General features: G+C 41.2%; 1 protein-coding gene across 3 annotated transcripts in view; it reads right to left on the reverse strand.

The window, feature by feature from the left end:
* Positions 1–19,644, reverse strand: part of LOC144490898 (calcium-binding protein 39) — a 73,093-nt gene that overhangs the window by 25,718 nt on the left and 27,731 nt on the right. For all 3 annotated transcript variants that reach the window (XR_013497365.1, XM_078208586.1, XM_078208592.1), the window contains one exon: positions 17,433–17,573. Coding sequence is in view for 2 of the 3 variants with exons in the window: in XM_078208586.1 (XP_078064712.1) it covers positions 17,433–17,546 (114 nt within the window). In the remaining variant the exon portion in view is untranslated. The remainder of the gene's footprint in view (positions 1–17,432; positions 17,574–19,644) is intronic.

The raw sequence follows: 19,644 nt of genomic DNA on the forward strand, positions 1-19,644 counted from the left end.
AATGAGGTTTTACATCCCTTATAAAAACAAGTCGAGAAGAAAAACAACAGAGGTCTAGAGAGAGGGACCCACAGAGATGGAACAGCAGTGTTTAGTTCAGTTTGTGATTATGCTCTTAAGATGAAGGGAACAGTTTAAATTTCTACACGAGTAGGATGGGAAAGGAAGGATACAGACTCCGTAAGTGCATACAGTTTTAGTTTAGGCAGGCATCATGATCGGTGCAGGCTTGGAGGGCTGAAGGGCCTATTCCTGTGCTGCATTTTTCTTTGTTCTAGCTGGGCATACTAGCAGATTGCTGAGGAAAATAAGTCAAGGAATCTTAGCTAAGTTGCTCTAAAGTTAAGGCGACAGTGAATGTCAAGCTCTGGATCTCAAGGGAGATACCAATTTTGTCAACAGCCTACTGGGAAAGGAAACAGATCCGAAAAGGAATAAAGAGAAAGGACCCAAAAAGACCTTTACGTCAAAAGGAGAAAAGGAATCTGGAAGCGGTCCTGTTAAGTGAAGTTATGAGAGTGAATAATGCTGTCAGAGCATGGTGTATTTGACAATAGGTCATCTGATGGTTTACTAGATTGTGTACTTAATATGAACATTAGAGTACAAGGCAGATTTTGTAACTTGTGTTCTCTTTACAAATCTGTAAAAGTAACAGTTGTGAGTAAAGGAGTAGTGTAATAAAGTTCATCTTTTCTTGTTGAAATGATTTCTTTGGTTAAAATTTATCAATGGAGTTGGATTTTGTTCAGTAACTGCTCTCCACATTTCTAAACAAAAACAAAGATCTCTCCAGCCTAGTTCCACCCCAGCATCTGACCTGTCCAGTCGCAACCCCAGCGAGGAACATAACTATTCTTGCATCATATTGTGAAGAAGTTTTCCTATGACAAAGTGTTCATTAGCTTCAGCATCATTTTTGGTGCTGTATCTGGAATTTTAGTAAAGATCAATGATTTGAACTGTGATAACAGCCAACAGTAATTACATAATCTGTCCTTCCTTTCAAACTTGCATTTAATATAGTGCTGTGCAACAAAGAAAATAGTAAATGAAGCAATTAAAAATGATCACGATCATCACAGATTGGGGCAAGTATTTTGACTGAAAGGTGATTTTCTTCGGGAACAAACTAAATAACCCTATTGACATGCAAATCTTATATACCCAAGTTGGCAGTAAGAAGTCTCACAACACCAGGTTAAAGTCCAACAGGTTTATCTGGTAGTACAAGCTTTCGGAGCGCTGCTCCTTCATCAGGTGAGTGGCCCACTCACCTGATGGAGCAGCAGCACTCCGAAAGCTCATGCTACCAAATAAACCTGTTGGACTTTAACCTGGTGTTGTGAAACTTCTTACTGTGCCCACCCCAGTCCAATGCCAGCATCTCCACATCATACCCAAGTTGGATTCTGCTAGTCTGTCAAGCCCTGCATTTGTATTAGGAACATAAGAAATACTAGTAGGCCATTCAGCCCCTTGAACCTGCTCCACCATTCAACTAATCACTGCTGATCCACCTCAACACCATTTTCCTGCACTATCCCCATATACCTTAAATATCCAGAAATATATTGTTCTCTGGTCTTGAAGAACTCAATGACTGAACCTCCAGTGCCGAGGTAAGAAATTCCCCAAAATTCACCACCCCTGAAGAAATGCCTCCTCATGTCTGTCATAACCTTTTATTTTGAGACTGAGCACCCTGGTCCTAGACACCCAACCACCACCCCCATCCCCTTCAAGCCAGGGGAAACATCTTTCCTGCATCTACCCTGTTGAATTCCAAAACAATTTTGTATGCTTCAATGAGATCATCTCATTCTTCTAAATGCTACAGAATATAGGGCCAGTCTTGTCAATCTCTCCTCATAGCACAACCCCATCAATCTGGTGAACCCTTATTGCACTCCCTCTATGCCAAGTATATCTTTCCTTGGGCAAGGAGACCAAAACTGGACACAACTCCAGATGTCATCTCACCATTGCTCTAAACAATTGCAGCAATACATTTTTCCTCTTGCATTCTAATCCTCTTGCAAGGTCAACATATTATTTGCCTTCCTAATTGCTTGCTGCATGTTAGCTTTCAGTGACTCATGAACAAGGACACCCAGACCCTTTTGGACATGAACACTTCCCAATATTTTTAACTAGAATAACATTTGTTCATAATTTATTTCTATTTGATAAATACTTATTTCCTATGGAATTGGATAACTTAAAAAATTTCCACAGAATATTCCATCTGCCATGTTCTTGCTCTTTTATTTACCCTGTTTAAATCCCCTTGAAGTCTCTTTGCATCCTCCTCACAACTGACATTCCCATCTAGTTTTGCAACAAAGTATGAAAATAATACATTTGGTCCCCACATCCAAATCACTGATATAGATTGCGAACAGCTGGGGCCCCAACAATAATCCTTGCAGTACCCCCAATCCCAGGTGCTCTAATTTTGCCTACTAACCTCCTGCATGGTGGCACAGTGGTTAGCACTGCTGCCTCAACGCCCAGGACCCAGGTTCAATTCCTGCCTTGGGTGACCTTGTGTGTTGAGTTTGCATGTTCTCCCCATGTCTACTTGGGTTTCCTTCCACAGTCCAAAGATGTGCGGGTTAGGTGGATTGGCCACGTTAAATTGCCCCTTAGTGTCAAACAGGGTAAATACGTGGAGTTACGGGAATAGGGCCTGCGTGGGATTGTCGTCAGTGCAAGCTCGATGGGCCAAATGGCTTCCTTCTGTACTTTAGGGATTCTATGATCCTATGTATGGGACCTTATCGAAAACCTTCCGAAAATCCAAATACACCACCATCCACCAGTTTGCTCTTATCTATTCTGTTACGTACATCCTCAAAAAGCTTTCAACTGGGTTGTCAAACATGATTTCCCTTTCATAAATTGATGTTGACTCTGGTCAATCCTACCATTATTTTCTATGAATCCACTTATCACATCCCCTACAATTCTCGTCAGGCCACAGTTCTCCATTTTCTCTGTTTAAATAATGGGGTTACATTTGCTACCTTCCAATCTGCAGGAACTGATGCAAATCTACAGCCATCACTTTCAACTTTCAATCTCAATTTCTCCAGTACTATTTTTTTTACTATCACTAATTTCGTTCAGCTACTCCTTCTTATGAGTCCCTTGGTTCTCTAGTATTCCCAAGGGTTTTTTTAAAAAAAAAATCTTCCTCTGAAGACAGAATCAATGTGTGTTTAGTTTCTCCACCATTTCCTTCTTCCCCATTATAAATTCTCCTGCCTCTGTAGTGGGCCCATATTTGCCTTTGCTAATCTTTTCCTTTTTACATATCAATGGAAGTTTTTATAGCCCATTTTCATGTTTCTCACTAGTTTACTTTCATATTCAATTTTCACCTTCTTAGTTTTTTCAGCGTCGTTGGCTGAATGCCAAGATTTTCCCAATCCTCAGGCTTAGTTTTTTGGACAACTCAAAACCTCTTCCGTTGATCTAATAGAATCTTCCACTTCTCTCTTCAGCCATGGTTGGATCACCTTCCCAAGTGGGCTTTAGTGCCTCAAAAGGAATGCAACTTTGTACACCATGCATTACTTCTTTAAATGCTAAACATTGCCCATCTACCATCATACCTGTTACTGTAATTTCCCAAGCTACTGCAGCCAATTTATCCTTCATACCACTACTCAACATACTGTTCTAAAAAATCACCTTGTATACATGCCAAGAATCTTTCCTCCACAGCATGTGTTAATTAGGTTTACCCAGTCTGTGTAAATTGAAGTCCCCACAATTTTTGAGATACATGCAGCTTTAATTTCCTGATTTATACCATGCCCTACATTAACACTACTGTTTGGTGGCCTATAAAAAACCCTACCAACGTTTGCTGCCTTTGCTGTTTCTTAGCCCCACCCAAATTAATTCTACATCTTGTCTTCCGATCTAAGATCCTCTCTCCTTGATAGTCCCTTGACATAATAAATTTATGGATAAACTGTTTGTTTTAACATAAACAGGTAACTGTTTTCCATAACAAAATGTAACACTATGAAAAAACAGCTCACGCTGGTGATATTTTATGTTGCATTAAACAACGTTGTCACTAAAAGTACAATTGCTAAACTGCAAGTTGCATTGTCAGGAAAGCAGGTCAAAGAAGAGGAAACCTCTTAAGGGCTGATTACTTCAGCATCTTTCCATTCAGAGACGACTACCAACCACAAACACCTGCTGCTTCACATAGAAAGTTGTCAAGTAGAAAATTAATCTATGATCTTTTGGTACCTAGCTTACTACTTTTCTGAGAATTCACAACTTAAGCTTTGTTGCCTTTTTCAATAACTCACTACATGTGAACTCAGATCAGTTCAACGCACTGAATGAAAATAGGCAGTGGAATGAAATAAGCTTGTTGTGCATTAAGACAGGAAATATTTGAGTAATCAAGATACTGTAGATTAAAAACTTGGCAAACAGATTCTACATATCACTCATGAGCAGCATAACATTTTTTCAAAATATTTTGCAGAACTTAAGGATTCTTCAATACCTATTTTTGGGCATGGTGTCCAATGCAAATCTCAAATCAAAGAACTGTTCCCTAACTGCCTAAATTTGAAGTTCCAGGCTTCTGCGTTTCATGTTTTAAAATGTTATTTTTACAGGATATTCCAAACCAGAGTATGTCATCGCATACAAGGGCAGTAGGGATTTATGTTGCAAGGCATAAGAAATATGAAAACAAAATTTCATGGAGCAAACAATTCAGATGAAATAATGCCCTCAACTAACCAAAGCACCAAGGAGACCCAGCACAGCTGAAGTTAGTGACTAAAGGAAATATCTTATTCTCAAAAACTCCACACACTGAAGCCCCCCCACGTCGCAACATCAAAAGCGGGGCTGTCACTTGGTCATTCTACATTGCTCACCTCCATTCACAGCATTTCTGAAGCAAACTTATCTTGGGACCAAAAATAAACAAGAAAGGAGAACAACTCTAAACCAATGTAGAAGTCAAAGTCTATTTTCAGGGCCAGTATTTGTAAGAAAGTAGTCCCCAAAGATTACTGGTCTACTGCACATCTTGTGCCTATTTTAAATATTTCATGGGATGTGGACGTCTCTGGCAAAACCAGCATTTGTTGCCTTTCAGAAGATGATGCTGAGCTGCCATTAAGTATGGCCACATTGATGCAAGGGCGATAGTTCAAATTTTGACCCAGTGGCAGTTAAGGAAGTGATATTTGCAGGTGGTGCTGCTCCTATATGTCTGTTGTCCTCGTCTCTCTAGGTGGTAGAGGTCATCGTTTGGAAGGTACTGTCAAAGGTGGCTCGGCAAGTCACTGCACACATCTTGTAAATTGTACACAGCTGCCACTGTTCTTCTGTTTTAGCCATGTTGGCATCAGGGACAAATAACTTTCAACATTTACATGGGCATGCTAGCTAAACCTGGCATAAACTGCCAAAACGTTAGTCCTGATAACAAAAACTTTAAAATAGAAATTCCTCTCTCCCTTTCCCCAGTACAAAAACATTTTTTCTGCTTTACTAGTGAATCTGATAGAGGTGCCAGTCCTTTCTTTAAAAAAAAATCCCCTGCCTGAATGCTGGAGTTAAGTTATGTAGTTTGATATCTTAAACATGCTTATAAACCCAAATACATTCCAAGACTCCATGAGTTGGGGGTGAAGGAAAAGGGAGATGGAGATGAATGGTGGGGAAGAAAAACAGGGAATAAATTACCTTACTAGTTTCTCTGCATATTGACCACTTTGCTTAGATAATTTATATACTTCCACATAATGCCGCAGTCCAACTGGGAAAGCAGACTCAAGAATCACTAACTAGGGACTGAAATGGGCAAAAGTCCTTTACTCACATGAAAGCCTATGATTAAACTTTAGAAATAATGAAAAATCAAAAACAAAAAGAATTGATGAACCTGTTCAACCCTGGAATCTCAGAAAAAACAACAAGTGGACAAGTTTTGGAAACAGCAACAATATCTTTTTGAAGAAAATTACATAGTTCTCGAGAAACAATAAGTCAATATCAGAAATTCTGAGATCGCTAAAACACCAGAGGAGCTTCTGATTCAGAGGCAACACAGCTACCAACAGAGCCACAGCTGACAAATTAATTGGATGCAAAATGTTTTGAAGTATACTCAGGTTGGATTAAAAATGCGCGTTTTTCCTCAAAACGCGCTGCATCATCATAATAGTGTTTTGCCTATCCTAATAAGCAAGTTGAAAACTTAGGAACTAAGGGAGTTAGGAACACATGGCTATGACAGCATCCAAGGAATTGGCATTTCAAAGATCAACAAACAACTATTCTCATGTTGATTTAGCAATATTCAAGCATTCACAAGTCCCAGGCACTCTTCATAAACACTTCCAATCCTTTAAAATATACATGTACCAGTATTGTCTAATAATCAAACACAGATTGTCTTGCTTGAAAACGTGCGCACACTTGAATGAGCATTCATTTTATGTCATGTGCTTTGGGATGCACAAAAGATTGCATAAAGCGATACATAAGATGCAAGTCCCTTTGTTCTCAAAGGGAAAATTAATGACAAAATAATTAATCCTTTAGCAAGGATATCATGGTGTATATAAAATACAGTAAGTTTAACAACACCAGGTTAAAGTCCAACAGGTTTATTTGGTAGCAAAAGCCACACAAGCTTTCGAGGCTCTAAGCCCCTTCTTCAGGTGAGTGGGAATTCTGTTCACAAACAGAACTTATAAAGACACAGACTCAATTTACATGAATAATGGTTGGAATGCGAATACTTACAACTAATCCAGTCTTTAAGAAACAAAACAATGGGAGTGTAGAGAGCATCAAGACAGGCTAAAAAGATGTGTATTGTCTCCAGACAAGACAGCCAGTGAAACTCTGCAGGTCCACGCAATTGTGGGAGTTACAAATAGTGTGACATAAACCCAATATCCCGGTTGAGGCCGTCCTTGTGTGTGCGGAACTTGGCTATCAGTTTCTGCTCAGCGACTCTGCGCTGTCGTGTGTCGCGAAGGCCGCCTTGGAGAACGCTTACCCGAATATCAGAGGCCGAATGCCCGTGACCGCTGAAGTGCTCCCCAACAGGAAGAGAACAGTCTTGCCTGGTGATTGTCGAGCGGTGTTCATTCATCCGTTGTCACAGCGTCTGCATAGTTTCCCCAATGTACCATGCCTCGGGACATCCTTTCTTGCAGCGTATCAGGTAGACAACGTTGGCCGAGTTGCAAGAGTATGTACCGTGTACCTGGTGGATGGTGTTCTCACGTGAGATGATGGCATCTGTGTCGATGATCCGGCACGTCTTGCAGAGGTTGCTGTGGCAGGGTTGTGTGGTGTCTTGGTCACTGTTCTCCTGAAGGCTGGGTAGTTTGCTGCGGACAATGGTCTGTTTGAGGTTGTGCGGTTGTTTGAAGGCAAGAAGTGGGGGTGTGGGGATGGCCTTGGCGAGATGTTCGTCTTCATCAATGACATGTTGAAGGCTCCGGAGGAGATGCCGTAGCTTCTCCGCTCCGGGGAAGTACTGGACGACGAAGGGTACTCTGTCCACTGTGTCCCGTGTTTGTCTTCTGAGGAGGTCGGTGCGGTTTTTCGCTGTGGCACGTTGGAACTGTTGATCAATGAGTCTAGCGCCATATCCTGTTCTTATGAGGGCATCTTTCAGCGTCTGGAGGTGTCTGTTGCGATCCTCCTCATCCGAGCAGATCCTGTGTATACGGAGGGCTTGTCCGTAGGGGATGGCTTCTTTAACGTGTTTAGGGTGGAAGCTGGAGAAGTGGAGCATCGTGAGGTTATCCGTGGGCTTGCGGTACAGTGAGGTGCTGAGGTGACCGTCCTTAATGGAGATGCGCGTGTCCAAGAATGCAACCGATTCCGGAGAGTAGTCTATGGTGAGCCTGATGGTGGGATGGAACTTGTTGATGTCATCATAGAGTTGTTTCAGTGATTGTTCACCATGAGTCCAAAGGAAGAAAATGTCATCGATGTATCTAGTGTATAGCATCGGTTGAAGGTCCCGTGCGGTGAAGAAGTCTTGTTCCTCTATCACTTAGCCAAGTTCTGCACACACAAGGACGGCCTCAACCGGGATATTGGGTTTATGTCACACTATTTGTAACTCCCACAGTTGCGTGGACCTGCAGAGTTTCACTGGCTGTCTTGTCTGGAGACAATACACATCTTTTTAGCCTGTCTTGATGCTCTCTCCACTCCCATTGTTTTGTTTCTTAAAGACTGGATTAGTTGTAAGTATTCGCATTCCAACCATTATTCATGTAAATTGAGTCTGTGTCTTTATAAGTTCTGTTTGTGAACAGAATTCCCACTCACCTGAAGAAGGGGCTTAGAGCCTCGAAAGCTTGTGTGGCTTTTGCTACCAAATAAACCTGTTGGACTTTAACCTGGTGTTGTGAAACTTCTTACTGTGTTTACCCCAGTCCAACGCCGGCATCTCCACATCACGTATATAAAATACACACACTGCTAAAAGGCAATTGGGGGAAGAGGATAGGGTGGTGGAAAAGAATGCAATTTGACTGCCTAATGATAACTCTTGAATATTCTTCATTCTCCACATACTGATGCCATTACTGAGACAGAAATATCCCACTTCCTGTTACATATCACAGACCATAACAGAAACACGACACAGGCATAACTGGAAAAAGAAAATCCCTTTAGAAAAATTGAATTCATAGTCAAGGGTGCGGAGAAAGTTGCCATTTGACCAGCTTCACATTTTGCCTGTGATTGTTCTCAGTTCAGTGACAACATTTTTGAGAGATTTAGATTTTGGAAAGGAATCAGATACCAGAATGGTCCAACTGTAATCAGGCGTAAACTTAATTTCCCTGCAGTAATACAGAGTTCAAGAGGACTATCTCTTCCCTTTGCCCATTTCACCAACATTGTGGAGTCTCCTGCTACTGGTTGTTGTAAGAGACATTCAGAACATAAAAACTTACGCTGCCTCTTCCTATTTGCATGAACTCTAACTAGATTACCCAAAGTTGATTTTAAACCCGTTGATCCAGATGTGACTATTTTTTTCCTTTAACGTGTATTCAGCGAGGTGAAGGATTTTAGTGTCAGGAAATCTGGTGGCTTTGATTATCGGCACCCATTGGTGACATCAAGCAGTTAAGTTATGTCAAGAAAACCACCCAAGAACAAATGATGTCTGTGTCTTCGAGATCTACAGCTTCAGAGATGATGAGTAACTGAACGAGTAAAAATCATGCTGTGGCTTCCGGAATGAGAATCCAATTACTATGGTACACCTACCCTTACCTGCCCCACAAATGGAAACATTGCTGCATTTTGAGTCCCCTTAAGTAGAGGTAAATGACAATTGACGAGAGATCAAACCACTTTCTATCAGTTTCTCTCTTTTTAATTAATTCATGGGATGTTTGTTTCACTGGCAAGGCCAGCATTTATTATTCTTTCTTAATTGCCCCCAAGAAGGTGCCATTGCAGTCTGTATGGTGAAGGTACTCCTACAATGTGTTTAGGTATGGAGTTACAGGAATTTAACCTATCAGCAATGAAGGAACAACAAAACATTGCAATGTCACAGCAGCATGTGACTTGGAGAGGTAATTACAGGTGATAGCATGCCCATGCATCTTCTGTCCTTTCTAAGTGATAGAGGCTACAAGTTTGGGAGCTGCTGTCAAATAAACTTTGGCAAATGCTGCAATGCATTTTGCAGATGGTATACATTGCACTATGGTAGACGGAGTGAATGTGTAAGGCGCTACATGGAATGCCAAGTGGGTTGCTCTGTCCTGGATGGCGTTGATATTTTAGATTGTTGTTGAAACTATGCTCATCCAGGCAAATGTAAATTATTCTATCACGCTCCTGATTTGGGTCTTATCAATGATAAAGGCTTTGGGTAGTCTGTAGACAAGACATTCACCAATACCAAACCTCTGACCTGCTGTTGTAACTACAATATTTGTACGGATGAGTGATTTAATGACAGCAATGGAAAAGTGGTTAAACGCTCTTATTGGACAGGTCACTGCTTGCCACATGTGGCAGAAATGTGAAAACCCTAGCCTGTATATTATCCAGATCTTACTACATGCAGCAATGCTCACTTTAGTACTAGCAACAATGAATGGAACTGAACAATGTCCAGTCATCAAGCATTCCTCTTCGAACATGGAGAGTTCACTGGGGCGGCACGGTGGCACAGTGGTTAGCACTGCTGCCTCACAACCCCAGGGACCCGGGTTAGATTCCCGGCTTGGGTCACTGTCTGTGGAGTTTGCACATTCTCCTTGTGTCTGCGTGGGTTTCCTCCCACAGTCCAAAGATGTGCTGGTTAGGTGAATTGGCTATGCTAAATTCTCCCTCAGTGTACCCAAACAGGCATTGGAGTGTGGCGACTAGGGAATTTTCACAGTAACTTCATTAGTGTGAATGTAAGCCTACTTGTGACTAATAAGTAAACTTTACTGATGAATCACTTGAAGACTGGACTAAAGCCAGTCTTGAGGAATTCCTGCAGACAGGTCCTAATGCCAAGATGCCATCTAGGATTGCAAAGGGAGCTTGATCAATTGGGCCAGTGGGCTGATGAATGTTAGATGGGAGTTTAATTTAGATAAATGTGAGGTGATCATAGAATCCTACAGTGCAGAAGGCAGCCATTTGTCCCATCAAGTCTGCACTGACTACAATTCCACCCAGGCCCCATCCCCATAACTCCATGCATTTACCCTAGCTAGTCCCCCTAACAACTTAGGGGCAATTTAGCACAGCCAATCCACCTAATCCACCCATCTTTGCACTGTGGGAGGAAACTGGAGCAGCCAGAGGAAACCCACACAGACACGGGGAGAATGTGCAAACTCCACATGCATTTTGGTAGATCGAATCAGAGCAGGACCTACTCAGTTAGGAGAGTTATAGAATTAGAGATCTAGGAGTACAGGTTCATAGCTCCTTGAAAGTGGAGTCATAGGTGGACAGGGTGGTGAAGACATTCAGCATGCCTGGTTTCATTGGTCAGAACATTCAATACAGGACTTGGGATGTCTTGTTGAAGTTCTACAAGACATGAATAGACTGGGACTTTTTTTTCCCTGGAGCGTTGGAGGCTTAGGGATGATCTTATTGAGGTCTATAAAATAATGAGGAGCATAGATAAAGTAGAGAGTCAGCACCTTTTCCCAAAAGTAGGGGGAGTCTAAAACTATAGGGCATAGGTTTAAGATGAGGGGAGAGGGGGGATACAAAAAGGTCCAGAAGGGCAATTTTTTCACTGAGGGCAGCGAGTGTCTGTACCGGGCTGCCAGATGCAGTAGTCGAGGCGGGTACAATTTTGTTTTTTAAAAAGCATTTAGACAATTACTTGGGTAAGATTGGTATAGAGCCGGGGTCTCCAAACTTTTCAGTACAAGGACCACATCGTATATTTTACACATTTTCAGCGGCCAAAAAAAAAATAAGTTTTATAAATGAACTGATGATCAAGCCCGAAAGATCAAATGAAATTCACTGTTGAAACAACAGGTTTCAGAACGCAAGACATATCCACATATTTTCCGCACAATGTTTGTTGATGGATAATGCAATGCAGAAACATGGGCTTTGAGAATCCACCAACCTCACAAGCTTTAGTGATTTGTCCAATCAAACCTTTCTTCACCCCAGACATGCTCTTTCCTCCATCAATTGTCACGCATTGCAGTTTATTCCACTCCAGGTTATATTCTAACAGTTTTTTGCAATTCTTTGAAGATATCTTCTGCAGTTACTGTTCTGTGCATGCTATGCACTGATACTAATTCTTGTGTCACATTAAATTCACTGTCGACACCTCGGATGAATACTAGGAGTTGTGATGTGTCACACACATCAGTCGATTCATCAAGTGCGAGAGAATACAACTGAAAATTCCTTGCTTTCTCTGCAATTTGATTAAATATATTGCTTCCTATATCCTCAATTCTACGAGCAATAGCATTCGGCGCAAGACTGATGATTTTGAACAGATTTGCTTTTTCTGGGCTTAACTCTTCCACTGCTTCCATTATACACTATGAGATCTCCATCGGTGAATGGTTTTCCTCTTTTAGCCAACACATAAGCTAGTTTGTAACTGGCCCTGGTTAAAGCTTCATTTTCAGTTATCTTCTGCGTAAAAAAAGCTCGTTGGGAAAGCAACCTGCGTTGCATTGATTCAAATTTTTCTGAACGCTGTGTTCCTGTGAATTGGGAATAACTTGGTTCATGTTTGGTCTCAGTGCCGACGTACATTGTACTCCTTCAAAACTGCAACAGTTTCGTTGCATATGACACACAAGGCCTCATCACCTGCTTGTACAAAGAAGGACTTTACACCCCATTCTTCATTAAACAGGCGGCACTCACTGTCCACTTTTCCTTCCATAACTGAATTGGTCTGAATTGCCATCATTGTCATTGTTCTCGCTCATTTCAGACAGATGGAGCTTACGGATTGGATAAAGCAGCTGTCACTTAGTCAATGCAGAGCAGCAATTGGATAACAGATGTCTCAATTGCTGATTCGTTTAATGAACTGTCAGTCACAGGACAGCAGCTCTGATTGGACAATAGGCCGGTAAAGAGGGCGAGGATTCCCATGGGTCCATCAGACACCGCGCGGAGTGGCAGCAAATGTCCGGCCTGTGGCTTCCATCCCCGCGTCCGGATCCTGAGTCAGCGGCGGGGTTCCGGGCGCAGGAGTGTTTTCGGTAGCGGGAATCCAGTCCCACCCCACTGGCTGCGGGCCAGATGTGGCCCGCGGGCCGTAGTTTGGAGACCCCTGGTATAGAGGGATATGGGCCAAATGCAGGCAATTGGACTAGCTTAGTGGTAAAAACAGGGCAGCATGGACAGATTGGGCTGAAGGGCTTGTTTTCATGCTATGCATCTCTATGACTGACCCGCCAACTTCCATACAATCAGCATCTCTTGAGCTAGTAATGACTCTAGGCAGTGTAAAGATATGTCTCTGATCCCCATTGACTTCAAATTGTACTCTGGTTCGTTGCTGCCACATTCATAGAACATAGAACATAACAGCGCAGTACAGGCCCTTCGGCCCTCGATGTTGCGCCGACCAGTGGTACCAATCTAAAGCCCCTCTAATCTACACTATTCCAATATCATCCATATGTTTATCCAATAACCACTTGAACGCTCTCAACGTTGACGAGTCCACCACTGCTGCAGGCAGGGCATTCCACGCCCTTACTACTCTCCGAGTAAAGAACCTACCTCTAACATCTGTCCTATATCTCTCACCCCTCAATTTAAAGCTATGTCCCCTCGTGCTAGCCAACACCATCCGAGGAAAAAGGCTCTCACTATCCACCCTATCTAATCCTCTGATCATCTTGTATGCCTCTATTAAGTCACCTCTTAACCTTCTTCTCTCTAACAAAAACAACCTCAAGCCCCTCAGCCTTTCCTCATACGATTTTCCCACCATACCAGGCAACATCCTGGTAAATCTCCTCTGCACCCTTTCCAACACTTCCACATCTTTCCTAGAATACGGCGACCAGAACTGTACGCAATACTCCAAATGCGGCCGCATCAGAGTTTTGTACAGTTGCAGCATGACCTCCTGGCTCTGAAACTCAATCCCTCTACCAATAAAAGCTAACACACCGTACGCCTTCTTAACAACCCTATCAACCTGGGTGCCAACTTTCAGGAATCTATGCACGTGGACACCCAGATCCCTCTGTTCATCCACACTACCAAGTATCTTACCATTAGCCCAGTACTCTGTATTCCTGTTACTCCTTTTGACTCCTTCAGTCTAACAATGCCTTGATGTCAAAGACAGTCACTCTCACCTCACCTCTTCTGAACATGTTTAGACCAAACCAGTAATTAAGTTTGGAGTCAAGTGGTCAATTAATAATCTCATAGGATATCTGGGAAAAAGTGATCATAATACGATAAATTTAATTAAGAGCTTGCATGTGACATCTTGAAGTATCAGAGTTTTAAACTTAAATGGCAATTAAATAGGCATGAGGGTCACAGACTAGGTTGGAAAGTCATATTGACAAGATATGGAGATAAGCAATGGTCAACCTTTAATTATTTCATAATTCTTAATGATAATGATTCCATAAAACTCAATGGGGAAAGCGATCATTATGTGGCTAACTAGAGATTAGGAGTGCAGATATAAAGGGATTTATAACGTTGCCAAGTGCAATAAGATTGAGGATCAAGTGCCTCAGAAACCAAAGGATGGCCAAAAAATTGAGATCAAGGAAACAAAATGAATATACTAGGAATAATAAAACAAATTCTAAGGACTTTGAAGAGATTAACAAAAGTGAACATGTTGCCTTAAAGGTCAAGGCAAGAGAAATAAGGAAATGGTGTGGATATTAAACAAATATTTAGCATCTGTCTTTAGAGTAGCAGACATAAGAAACGTATTAGAAATAGTGAGGAACCAAAGATCTGATAAACCTGAGTGACTTAAAGCCATTTTCATATTCTATTGAAACATCAGTTGAGGAATAAATATTGACCAAATAACTGGTTTTCACTCCCCTGCTGTTCTTTTGAAAAAATGCCATTGGATGTTTTACATACACCTGAGGGGTGCGGATCAGGCCTCAGTTTAACATCTCATCCAAAAGATAGAACCTCCAACCATGCAACACTATTTGCTGAGATTTTTGTGCTGAAGCCAGAGCTGGGATTTGAACCCAGAATCTTCAGACTTAGAGGCAGGAATGCAGCCAACTGAACCACAACTGACAGTACGAGAGGATCTTTGCCCTGACTGGAGAGTATTGAAAGAGAGTCTAGAGTTTCAAGTTGAGTTGCCCATTTATGACCGAGATGAGGAGAAATTTCTTCACCCAGAAGCTTGTGAACATTTAAACTTCTCCAAGGCAGATTGTAGATGTTCAGTGTATTCAAGACTGAGACTGATAAGATTCTTGAGGGAATCAGAAATAGAGACTGGGTGTGGAAGTGGAGTTGAGTTTGAAGCTCATTCATGGTCTTATTCAATGGATGGAACCGACTCAACAGGTCATTGTGGCCAACTCTAGCTCCTATTATGGCCCTATCATAACCCAAACTAAGCATCAGTGGATATGTTATTAGTGAATAAGAGCTAGCGATAGCATTGGCACAACACCTTCCATGACTTTGCTAATGATTGGGAAAGGCCGACGTGGAGGTAACTGATTGGATTGAATCTGAGCTGCTTTTTGTGGAGGGGAACTTTCCAGTGTCAAGTCAAGGTCAGTATTTATGTATGCATTTGAACAGCTTGGCTAGGGATGCAACTAGATCTAGAGCACAAGTTTTTAGTGCTACAGCAAGGTTGTCAGAGCCCACAGTGAGATGTTATTTCTTTAGGTTACTTGGGAGTGAATCAAATTGGCTGAAGATTAGTTTCCATGATACAGAGCCTCAGGAGCAGATGGATATAGATCTATTTAGCATGTCTGGCTGAGGACGGTTGCAAAGAAATCAGCCGCGAGATTGGCACTCGTGCTCTATTTTCATGGAGTCACCTTCTCCTGTTAGCTTTTTTAAATTATCTGATACCCGTCACAATTGGATGCAATGGAGTTCTGTTTGGAGCTGCTAGTTAAGAGATTTCCAGGCTCTGTCAATAGCATATTGCTTTCACTATTTATCATGCATTTAGTCCTGTCTTGTAGCTTCACAAGGCAGAAACTTCATTTGCAGGTATGCATAGTCCTTTTTCCAGCATGTTATTCTACGTTCCTCGTTGAACCAGGATTGGTCTCCTAATCTGAAGGTAATTCCAGAGTGAGGGATAAGCCACATTATGAGATTAAGTGAATAGTGAAATGCAATGGTGCTGCTGGTTGGCTCACAGGGTCTTATGGATGCTCAGTTTTGATTTACTGTTCTGAATCTATTATATTTAGCAAGGTGGTTGCATGGTAACATGGAGGGTTAGAGTTAGCCCTGAGTGTGACAACGTGCCTTTGTCCCCACAAGAACTGTGCAGTGGTCACTGAGACCAATTCTGCTATAGACAAATGAAACTGCAACAGACAAACTAGTGAAGATGTTAAGCTGGTTTATAAGCTTGCAAGCCAAGTCCAGGCTGGCTGCTCTATCCTTCAGGACTCAGCCAGTTTGGGCAGTAATGATGTTACCAAGCCACTTGGTAACACAATGAGGTATCCCACCAAGAGCATTCTGTACCCTTGCTACCCTCAATGTATCTTCAAAGTGCATTCAAAATGGAGGAGGACTGATTCATCAGCTGAGTTGGTGGTAAAATGCAGGATGTTTATCTTGATGCGATGAGACATGGGTTCCGGAGTCAGTTTTGAGGACTTCAGGGCCACTCCTTCCTAACTGTGCGCCACTGTATGATTCTGGCTGGACATGACCTTATAGAATCATACCCAAGTCAGGTTGCTGCTTGACTAGTTCATGGGATAGATTGTCCAATTTTTGCACTAATTCAGAGGACTGCGCAGAAACAAACTGATAAGAATTGTATTCCCATGTTCAAATCTGACACGAGTCAGACTGCACGTCCACTTTTATTCTTTGAGCACTTTTTTTTTGTAGTGGTTTGGTGTAACAGAGTGGCTTGCAAGTCGAAGATCAACCGGATTGTTCTAGTTCTGGACTCATGATGTGGAGATGCTGGCGTTGGACTGGGGTGGGCACAGTAAGAAGTCTCACAACACCAGGTTAAAGTCCAACAGGTTTATTTGGAATCATAAGCTTTCGGAGTGCTGCTCCTTCATCAGATGAGCGAGACTCACGTGATGGAAGGAGCAGCACTCCAAAAGCTCGTGCTACCAAATAAACCTGCTGGACTTTAACCTGGTGTTGTGAGACTGCTTACTAGTTCTGGAGTCACATTTAGACCAGACAGGGTAATAAGTTTATTTCTGTAAAGAGCATTAGTGAACTGGTTGAGTTTTTAACCATTAATTAATTGGCCTGAATTAATTAATTAATCCAGATCACTTCATTACACTAGAATCCTATGTATAACTATTGCAGTTATTAGAAAATTGCAAGTTCTTTAATCGTACAACATGTTCAGATAACTTCTATATTTTGCTCCAGCTCAGCATGCCAGAACTCCAGATACCCCGGGTCTATTTTATGAGAATGAGAGAAACAAGTACAAATAACTGAACATTCAACAAAGTGAACAGTGTGGTTAAAAAAAAAGATTAAATCAAGAAACTGTTTTATTTCGTTAAATAAAGTTGTAAAAACTGTTCGAAATTCAACAGCAAGTTAATTACATTTGCAGGTGCTGGAGAAAATGCTATGATTGAATTAAACAGACAAAAGTTATCAAAATTCTCATTCTGCACTTGATCAAGAAGGGAAAGAGAGATTAAGTGATGTCACATGCTATGGCACTGTACCTTTTCTGCCTTTTTGTCAGAGATATCTTGTTTTTCTAATACTGCCATGCTCTCCTTCAGATTTTTCACAATGTCTGCTGGAGACTTATGGGACTTGCCAAATGGAAATGGCATTGTTGCCAAGTGACAGAACTATTTCACCTGCAAATGTCAAAACAAAATTCATTTTAGAAAATTTTAAGAATACATTTCTATACCATAGAAACACAACATGTAGATTTTTTTCCAAGAATTTTAACAACTTTCTTTACTTTTAAAGTATTATTCAACCAATTAATTCAATTCATGCATAGGCAATTATTTGAAAGAGTGGAAAGTAAAGTAAATTTTGAATACCTACAGGTTCCAGGTCAGCAAGGTACATGAACAAACTGATTTGAACCAATTTGTTGTAATTAACGTACTCCTTAGTAGCTTAGCCACAAATATTTAATAGCCCTCAATCACTTCCCAGAGATCCCAGAGCCATGTCCCTACACCATATGTTCAGCTGTTAATCTGCCTCCCTCTCTTTAAAGGACAAAACTCAGACATGGTCTAAAGTCGGCCTTGTGGCTTTTGAAAGTTTGAGATGGGAACTGCATGGTCTTGCTCCTCACCTTAAACTGACTCGGCCATGAAAAGAAAATCATCATTCTCCTAGCCCACAAGTTTTTTCAGATTGGTGGTAATTGGTTAGTATTTTGCAAAAATTGACATGTGAAGTGTGGCAGAGAATTAAAACTTTTACTAGAGATAAAGCCTTGAAAAGCACTCAATTAATTGCACCATTGTAACATGCAAATTAATGTAGAATGGAAGTTTTCAAATGTCTTGGAGACACTGTGGAAACAAGTAGAATTATGCTAGTATAATAACCATATGGTTAATTGGGAATAAAGATGTGGTCAATTGTACTTTTGATTAGTGAATAAAAAATAAAGATTCATTGGCCATATAACCTTAATTCTCACATTCACATTTGTGCATTTCTTGGTAAAATGGTTCAGACAAAAAGCAGTGCACACAAGTACTTTTTCATTGTTGTGTATTATACTTTCCTGGTTCTGAATGATGGTCAATGTTTGTTAAATACATACCTTAGGTTCCTTATCTGTATTGTCTTATCAGTATTGTCTGAATGCATCTAAGACATTTTCAATTAAAATGAGTCAATCTGACTGTCACCACAGGCATATCTAGGGCTAGTTAGTGCTTTACGTTACATATGAACATACAAATTAGGAGCAAAGAGTAAGCCACTTGGCACCTCAAATTCATGGCTGATCTCATTTTAACCTCAACTCCACATATCTGTCTACCCCGATAACCCTTCACCGCCTTGATGATCAAAAACATATCTACTGCTGCCTTAAGGATGTTCAAAGACTCTACCTCAACCACTTTTGAAGTGGTGAATTCCAAAGTCTCTCAATCCTCAAAACTATTCTCCCCCATCTCTGCCTTAAATGGGTGACCCCTTATTTTCAAACAGCGGCCCCTAGTTCTAGATTCTCTGACTAAAGTAAACATTCTTTCCACAACAACCCTGTCAAGTCCCCCAAGGATCTTACAGATTTCAATCAGGTTGCCTCGTACTCTTCCAAACTCCAGCACACAAGTCGAGCCTGTCCAACCTTTCCTCCTAAGACAACCCACCCATTCCAGGTATTAGTAACAGACTCTGAACTGCTTCCAATGCAGTTACATCTTTCCTCAAATAAGGAGACTAGTACTGCACACAGTAACCAATAACAGTAACTACAATGCAAGACAAAATAAACAAGAATATTGGGGACTTGTGACAAAGGTTCAGCAATAATCAAAGTTTTGAAGTTTATTTATTATTGTCACAAGTAGGCTTGCATTAATATTGCAATGAAGTTACTATGAATCATTGGCGATTTCAATAAGATATTATAGTAGTGATTTTACATATAAACTTGAAAAATAAGATTTGCAGTAGTAGCCTGGATGAGGAGTTCAGAATGCTTTCAAGATTGTGCTGTTTTAAGAAGCCAGAGAGCAGGTTATATTAGATTTCATATTGGGTAATGTGCAATTCATGACCCAGGTAAAGACACCCCAAAGTAGCAGCAGCCACAGTATGATTACATTTTACATCTAGTTTAAAAGGGAGAGTAGGTTTAATACAAGTATTTTAAACTTAAACAAGGGCAACTATGTGGGCATGAAAGTTGAGCTAGCTTAAGTGAACTGGGAAGAGGCTAGA

Source organism: Mustelus asterias, chromosome 3 (assembly GCF_964213995.1).
Source record: "Mustelus asterias chromosome 3, sMusAst1.hap1.1, whole genome shotgun sequence".
Classification (NCBI taxonomy): Eukaryota; Metazoa; Chordata; class Chondrichthyes; order Carcharhiniformes; family Triakidae; genus Mustelus; species Mustelus asterias.